This window comes from Choloepus didactylus, chromosome 13 (assembly GCF_015220235.1).
Source record: "Choloepus didactylus isolate mChoDid1 chromosome 13, mChoDid1.pri, whole genome shotgun sequence".
Taxonomy (NCBI): domain Eukaryota; kingdom Metazoa; phylum Chordata; class Mammalia; order Pilosa; family Megalonychidae; genus Choloepus; species Choloepus didactylus.
This window is the reverse complement of record NC_051319.1, coordinates 2,421,964-2,430,295: the sequence shown is the minus strand read 5'-3', so window position 1 is coordinate 2,430,295 and position 8,332 is coordinate 2,421,964. Positions and strand designations below refer to the sequence as shown.

At 33.0% G+C, this 8,332-nt stretch overlaps 1 protein-coding gene across 8 annotated transcripts in view; it reads right to left on the bottom strand.

Annotated features, from left to right (window-relative positions):
• Positions 1-76: 76 nt before the first annotated feature.
• Positions 77-8,332, bottom strand: part of ERBIN (erbb2 interacting protein) — a 196,204-nt gene continuing 187,948 nt past the window's right edge. For 2 of the 8 annotated variants that reach the window (XM_037801905.1, XM_037801908.1), the window contains 5 exons: positions 7,441-7,560; positions 5,084-5,212; positions 3,875-3,967; positions 3,298-3,372; positions 77-863 (listed from right to left, as the gene is read on the bottom strand). In XM_037801905.1, coding sequence (XP_037657833.1) covers positions 756-863; positions 3,298-3,372; positions 3,875-3,967; positions 5,084-5,212; positions 7,441-7,560 — 525 coding nt within the window. In that variant the 3' untranslated portion in view covers positions 77-755. Of the gene's footprint in view, positions 864-3,297; positions 3,373-3,874; positions 3,968-5,083; positions 5,294-7,440; positions 7,561-8,332 lie in introns of all 8 variants that reach the window. The other 6 variants (XM_037801904.1, XM_037801907.1, XM_037801906.1 and 3 more) reach the window with 4 other exon arrangements.

Below are 8,332 nucleotides of genomic sequence, written 5' to 3'. Positions count from 1 at the left end.
ATTAAAAATTGAATCACCAGTAGCAAACGTATAGTCAATGGCTATCACAAGAACAGATCCTGTAGAGCTCATAAAATGTAATTATTGTTTTATTTTTTTGAAAAGACATTACATTTTTATTGCATTATTCTATTAATAAAAACACATTAACAGATAGGTTTTCTTCTCATTCTTTGCTTCCAGATTTTCATAGTAAATAATTGTTTTAATCTGGCCTTGGAAAGTAAACCCACAAGCACCACCTTCACCTACTCATTTTTCAATTCAATGTGCACATAGCAAAAGCCAACACTTCAAATCTCTTGCCCATATTAAAAAAAGTAGTTTCAGCAGAAAAACATTAATACCAGTTGAATAAAAATAAGGGCATAAAAGCTATGAGATAGATAGCTCTGCCACCTGTCTCTGGGCTACAATCAAGGCTAATATAAGCCTTGCACAGAGTTCATTCATGTATATGAAATCCAAAAATAAACCTACAATCTATACAAAAACAACACAGGTTTGCTTTTGTAGCCTTGATTGCTATGTTTAAAAACCTAACAAGAAATTTTACGGTATGAATTCAACAGTCTCCTCTAAATTCTGTACAGTGGTTCTTTCCCTCTGACCACAAGTTCCATTATTTCATTAATGTACAAATTTGAACATAATTTTTGAGTTCTTCATATATAAAAATAGTCAAAATATTAATTTCTCCTGCAAGTATCTTCCAATAAATCTTGTTGTCTTCCCCCCTTTTATTTCCACAATGCTTATGAGGAAACCTCTCGTACAATGATGAGCTCTACTGTGTTCTGGAAAGTTTTTAGCAAGGACACTGCTTGTCCATGCTCAATGTTGACAAAACTGTAACCATTAGCCTAGAAGAAAGAAGAAAAATACTTTTAGGAAAAACATCTGTCGTAATTTATTTGCATTTATGTGCTTAAATTTTTGCCAGATAGTTCCCAGTCTGGCAGAAAATAATCATCACATTGGCATTTAAAAAAAACATAGACTCCTGGGCCCTACCCCACATCTATGGAATCAAAATCTCCCAAGTTGGGGCCCAGGAACTATTTGTATGTTTTTTGGTCAATTCTTACATAGCAGCCAGAGGTTAGGAACAATTTTTCTAGAGCATAGTGTCAGACATGACATTCTGTGTGTGTGCCAATAGTAATATACAACTGTGGGCACCAAGCTGCAGTGGTAGCAGAGGGCAAGGCCTAGCCTTCCAATTCATTGCTTTGGAGCCATCAGGTCAAGACCATTATGCTTCTAATAACTAAGGCTAACATTTATTGAGGTCTTACTGTGTATCAGATAATAAGAGAATTATGAGAATCTTTTAATTTTCATAATAACCTTCAAAGGAGATAATTTTATCATCTTATTTTAGAGAAGAGAAAACTGAGGCATGGAATCACAAAACACAAATCACAATCACAAAACTGAAACCATAGATTCCAAAAGTGGTTCAGAAAAATAAATGTGTGTGAGTATGTATATCTGGGTGTATGCAGAGGAAGGGAGAGAAAGACAAGAATAGAGAGGTTGAATGCATAAAGAAATTGTGGCAAAATATTAGTAACTGGTGACTAAATGAAGTGAATACAGGTGTTTTCTGTACTATTCATGCAACTTTTCTCTAAGCTTGGAATTATTTAAAAATAAATGTATTTTTAAAAATTATATTTTAAAAAGTATGGGAACCAGGATTCAAACCCAGGTAGTCTGGCTCTAGGGTCTGTCTTTCAGCTACTAAACTCTAATGCCTTGGAAATTGTTTGGTTTGAGTGTTACTTGTTTTTTTTTTTTTTTTTTTGAAGATATTTGATTTCTGAATATGCAGGAACAACTGCAGTGAAGGTACAGATAGAGTATGAGAGTTCAACTTTGTCTTAGGCTTGTTTGCCTCATAAGATAGAACTACCCTGTAAATGTTAGGTAAAATGAGTAGCTGACAGAACAGAGAAAGGAGAGAGATGGGAAAATGAGAAGGATTTCTCAGATTTTGAAATTTTCTTCATTTCTGATAGGTGCTCTGATCCTCCAAATCAGTAAAAATAACATTCCTGAACTTAAACTTAAGATAAACTTCAGGTTGGGTTGTACAGGTTAGTGCGAAATTCTGATCATCACAAAGTAATTTGGGCAGAAAATGAGTATTATATTTGCAGGTCCCCCCAGGGAACTGGGGAAGAATGCGGAAATGTTGGACTTCCCACCTGGGTTGTTACTGGTGTTCTCACAAGCGTTGAGGACTGACAGTTTGGTAGGATAAGCTCTCGATCTTGGCTGCTGCAAAGGAGTGCTAAGCCTACTTTTAATTGTGCCTAAGAGTCTCCCTGAGTACCTCTTTGTTGCTCAGATATGGCCCTCTCTCTCTCTCTAAGCTCACGCAGCAGGTGAATTCACTGCCCTCCCTCCAACGTGGGACATGACTTCCAGGGGTATAAATCTCCTTGGCAACATGGGACATGACTTCTGGAGATGAGCCTGGACCTGGCATCATGGGATTGAGAATATCTTCTTGATCAAAAGAGGGAAGTGAAATAAAACAAAATAAAGTTTCAGTGGTTGAGAGATTTCAAATGGAGTCAAGTGGTCACTATGAAGGACATTCTTACGTGCTACATAGATATCCCTTTTTAGTTTTTAGTGTATTGGAATAGCTAGAAGGAAATACCTGAAACTGTTGAACTGCAACCCAGTAGCCTTGATTCTTGAAGATGATCACGTAACTATGTAGCTTACATGGTGTGACTGTGTGATTGTGAAAACCTTGTGGCTCACACTCCCTTTGTCCAGTATATGGACATATGAGTAGAAAAATGAGGACAAAAACTAAATGAAAAATAGAGTAGGATGGGGGAACAGAATGTTTTGAGTGTTCTTTTTTAATTTTATTTTTATTATTTTTTTTTTGGAGTAAGAAAAATGTTCAATAGTTGATTCTGGTGATAAATGCAGTATATGATGGTACTGTGAATAGTGGATGACTGTGGATGACTGTAGGGTATGTGACTATATCTCAATAAAACTGTATTAAAAAAAAAGATAAACTTCAAATAACTGGCATGATTTTCCAAGGTACAATGTAGAAATATTTTAAACTATGAAACCATTAAGTTAAAGCACTAGAGAGAATACTATAAGAAATGCCACTGTTTTCATCCACTCATGTTTAAAGAAAATTTCATTAAATGCTTAGTTTCAATTCAGGCACTTAATGAACAATTTCTCAATGAGGAGGCAGATCTTATAAAATAAAAAAAGAAAGAAAATAATAAAAAGATTTATCTTAATTACCTGAATAATTTTATCACCTGGTTGCAATAATTTTGATGCTGGTCCTTCAGGCTGTACCCTTGTTACAAATATACCCTTTAATAACAACACAAAAAGATACTTATTTAACTGGAAACAGTATGCATAAATAACAGAGTACCAAGGAGAAATATTTCTTTCACATCACATAAATATTTGAATTGTGATTAAAAAAAAAAGTTTTCCCCCTGTCTCCTATGAGTATTATTGTGGCAAACCCAAGTTGTTTGCATCTTTGGTAACAGTGAGTTTACTAAAGTGAGTTCTGCTAAAGTGATGAAATTACTTCTATAGATGTGTGGAAGAGCAATAAGAAAACTAAAATCATTTGATAAAATTATGAACATTCTGAATTTGGGATTAAATTTTTTTTCCTCAAACAATTTACCTGAACAGATCAAATTTCAAAACAAAAACTCAGTGATACAGGGTGAAATCAATGGAGTGATGTCTATCTGAATTTACATAAACAATATATCAGTTTTTCATTTAAATATAAGAGGTATTAAATTAGTGAACCAAACTACATAATGTATCAGGATATATAAACAAAACTCACATCATCATCAGGTCTGAATGGGTTTCCTCTACCTCCAACACCTCCTGATATGCTAAATCCAAATTCTGGATCCTTTTCAATCCTCACTCGAATCTGAGTTAACATGAAAACAAAAGAAACTATTACTACTATTTCTGAAAAACTTACAACATAGAAACATCCATATTAAATCCAAGCAAACATTAAAGATTTGTAAAGATTCATCTAAAATAAACATTTGGGCAGATGAAGTGAAACCATGACATGGAATATTATGTTAATGAGTTAGTGAGTTAAAGGCACAGCTGGGATTATTAAAGCTTAGCTTCTAACTGTATCTATTGGTTGTCTCATGAGGAAAGGTGATCAATTAAGTTGACCCTATTATACTTTTAGACATCATGGATTTTAATAACAGAGTATAAACACGTACATTATCAGTTTCCATTTACAGAGCATCTAAATTAAACAGTACTTCTGTTTACTGCCTGGTTTTGTAACATATCTAAAAGATCCTGGATAGTTTGGGGATAAAACCCCTCATTTCCCGAATCTGATTATATGCTTCAAAGGGGTTGGGATTTTAAAATCTGATCTATAATTTTTATAACTGAGCTTTGAAAAGAAACGGAAGAACTAAACTTTTGTTACAAAACACTCCCTCCCTTGCCTAAAAGACTCAACCAAAAAGAATAACAGCATTTGTTCTCTACCTAATTTTCTAACAATAATGATCATTTTATCAAGAAACTAGCAGAATATATGAATGTATGACTAATGATTTCTTGAGTACTTTTAAAGGTTTGGTTCCCAAGTACTTTGGAGATCATGATCAAACTTCAAAATCTGAGGAGTAAGATTTTTAAGTGACAAATAACAATACTAAGCCATAATATGCCATTTTAGTTTGATGGTTTACTATTTATATTCATGAAAAAAATTGGACTACTGGAGTATCACCGACCAGTTTTGGAAAACAACTGCCTTAGAAGAAAAAAATCATGCCCCAAATATTAAATCCTATGTTGGTAAATCAGAAAAGGAGGGGATGATAAGGGCAAGTTAAACTACAAAGTTTAACATCCTATAAACGTAACGCAAAACTAAAAGTTCAAACAAAATGGTAAAAACTATGTTAATTAAAATTCTATATGGACTTATTGCAAATAATAACCCATAATAACACATTAAAAGTTTGGTTTCACATTTCAAATATCTCGATATTCTTACCTCTTGCTTTGCCAGTTCATGGCCTTGTCTAGAAGAACAATGGGGCTGTGTGTATGGAGGCTGGTGGGCCACTTTCAGCATCAAGTAATCAATTAGTTGTTCTCTAGAGGGATGCCTTGCCACAGATGCCTGAGGAGGGGGGTGATGTATTTGACTATAATTTGCCTGAGGCCTGAGAAGCTGGCCCATTTGTCCATTACTCAAAGGCATCTAAGAAAAACATGAAGTGTCTTAAAATGACCAATAATAAAGTCTTTTTACAAATATTTGGATTTTCTTCTTGTAGCATTACGAAAGCACTAGAGTTTAACACTCAACATCCCAAAATAACATTACACTATTTTCTCTAATTTGAGGATTAAACTTAAAAAAAAAAAGGGTATTAATCCTTAATTCTAAACTTCTCTCAGTGCACGTTGATCGATTCATTCTTTTACGCTTTCAAATGAAAGTAAATCATATCTGTATTTTAAAGTATTTGCTTTTTTGTTAGATATAAATGTACTTATCTTTCTTACTCTAACCAAGAGTTAAAAGGGAAAACAATATGCCAGAATTAAAAAATTTAAGTAAGCCCAATTAGAAGGGTTTCTTTTCTCACACTGTTCTTAACCTAACACGTACACACAGAGACAAAGAAGAGGAGCATTTGCTGATGTTTCTTTTTAAGACAAAAATAAATAAATTTTGGCTTAAGAATTTTTTCCTAATCTAATGGGTATACAACTTAGCAACTTAAAAGCTCTCTAAATATTAATTTCACAGAATATTAACCACAAAAATTAAACCTCAACATTCAATTTTAGTCTTCACAAGCAAAATAAATAACTTGAGAATACTGTTGTTGTTAAAAAGCTATTTTGCTCTAAAGCCTATTTTTTAGAGATTGAATATGAATTTTTGACTTAATGCCACCTTTGTGAGAATGAGCTTATTCTGTCAGTCGAGGAACCTATCTGAAAAATAAGAGGTTACAATTTTATTATAAACATTTGCATATAGGGCTTTTTTGTCAGAGAAAAAAAACTTTATTATTAATAATTTCCACCCGCATGGAAATTACTGAGAAACTGTCACTGAGTTATGTTGTGTCATATGTAAGAACTTAATTCTGAAATCTGGGAACATATAAGGGGTGTTTTATGACAGGGCACAAAGAATGATATTACTCTGTGATAAATATATTGGTAGGAGAGGAAAAGAATGAGGTGCTATAGTATCCATACATCTTTGGAAAAAAAAAACTTTGTAGTAGAAATTGCTACTTGAACACTGTAGATTTAAAGCAATTTATTTGCCTGTGAGTAATTATCTGGCTGTGCTGATACTGTAATACTTATACACAGTTCTGTACACAGCACCCACTTTTCTCCATGTTTATATCACTTGTCCCTGTGTAGAGATTCAACACCTTTTTCCTGGGAAAAATTCTCTCAGACAGTAGGGACTGCTGACCTGTTCTTAATGTCAATTGATATTGACATTCTATATCAATGTTAAACACACATGGAATATATTAATCTATGATTGGCAAATGATTCAGGAAAATAAAAAGCATTAACAAACTCAATAACCTAAACCACAAAATGTATATATATTAAAAAGAAATGAACCTGGGTGACAGGGCTCAATTAAAAGAAAAAAGAAAAAAAGGGTAAAATAAATAGATGCATGAAATTAGATAGCTGGGTGCTTACTCTCAAGAATAATGTAAACATTCTACATAACAACTAATTATACTTCATCTGCTTATACTAAGGGCATAGATTTAGTTAAGAAAAAAAGAAAGAAGAGCTGAGGAAAGATAGCAAGGGAAAACAATATCTACCTGGCATTGGAAACAGATAAGAAAACAATTTCTACATGAGTAAAGCTTTTTAGCTACAACTATACTAACAATACAATCATCATCTATTCTACCACATACAAAAGTCTTTCAAAAGTGATTTCTAATTACATTTCAAGTATTTTTAATGCCTTAAAGAACAGTAAAGGATCCTAGAGTGAAGAATTTAAAACAGATTCATCTTCAACTCTCCAAATAGGTTTACTACTAGAAATGCCAAAAAGCCCTAGATTCAAACATTAAAAAAGTAAGGTGAGACTACAGAACTCTAAATGCAACAATAAAGTCACTCTTCAGTGTGGAAAAATCATGGAATAAACTGAGAAATAGCAGATAGAATCAAATTCTATTTCATATTTCTCTATTTTTTTTTAAATCCTTACTAATCGTGAGGGTGGGGGCCTTAAAATTGATTTTTTAAGTGCTAAAGCATATGTAATATTTCTAATTCAAAGGCTACAAAAGATAGTAAGCTCACAGATGCTATATTATTTATATCCTGAGCACCTACTTTCATCAAGCTGTCTGGAAGAACATCTTTGTGACTAAGTGTAGCAGAGGAGTAGTTCTGCTGTCCTGAAATGAATACATCATCTTGACAAGGATCTCCTGGGCTGGATGTCTGGGGATGCTTGAAATGAGGGGGAAATAAAAAGTAAATACTTAATGCTCCTTAGGATATGAAACAAAAATGATGATGACACTTGAGAGAAGATTAAGAAAAAAACGTTAATAGGGAGTAGAAAGATGAAGACCCAAATCCAACGTTACTACCATCTATCTGTGCCATCAGTATCAGTACCTTTAGCCTGCTTCCAAAGTTACATGGCAGAATTTTTGCTTTTGTAATGTGTTAGTTCATATGAATATACACTGTTAACCTATTTCTTTATAATGTACACATGTAGGAAACCAATTTTTCTATGTGTTCTTTTTTCTTTTACTTTTATTTACGGTTATACCCAGTTTTTAACTCTTGAGCAATAAATTTGCTTATTAATTAAAACTAACAGCCTGAAATTTTAGAGCAACTGAATATACTTCTGTTGAGCATTACAAGAAGTTTTGAGCAAAAAAAAATTAACTGCTAGTCTTTTAAGAGCATGGTACCAGGCAGATATTTTTTTTTTAAATGATGAGCAGCACCAATAAGTTTACAATCTTACAAAATTTGCTTTGACTTAATTCTATCATACTAACCTTAGCTCAATATTTTCAAAAGAACTGGTTTGGTGAAATGCTTTTAAAATTAATTAATTATTTCATATTTTCATACTCTAACATATATTTATATATAGTTTACCTATTGATAGCTTTGAAGGGATAATAGACTCAACATCTCATTATCCCCGAATATTTCTTACGAATGTGCTGGGAGACAGGACACCTGTATTTTTTCAGTT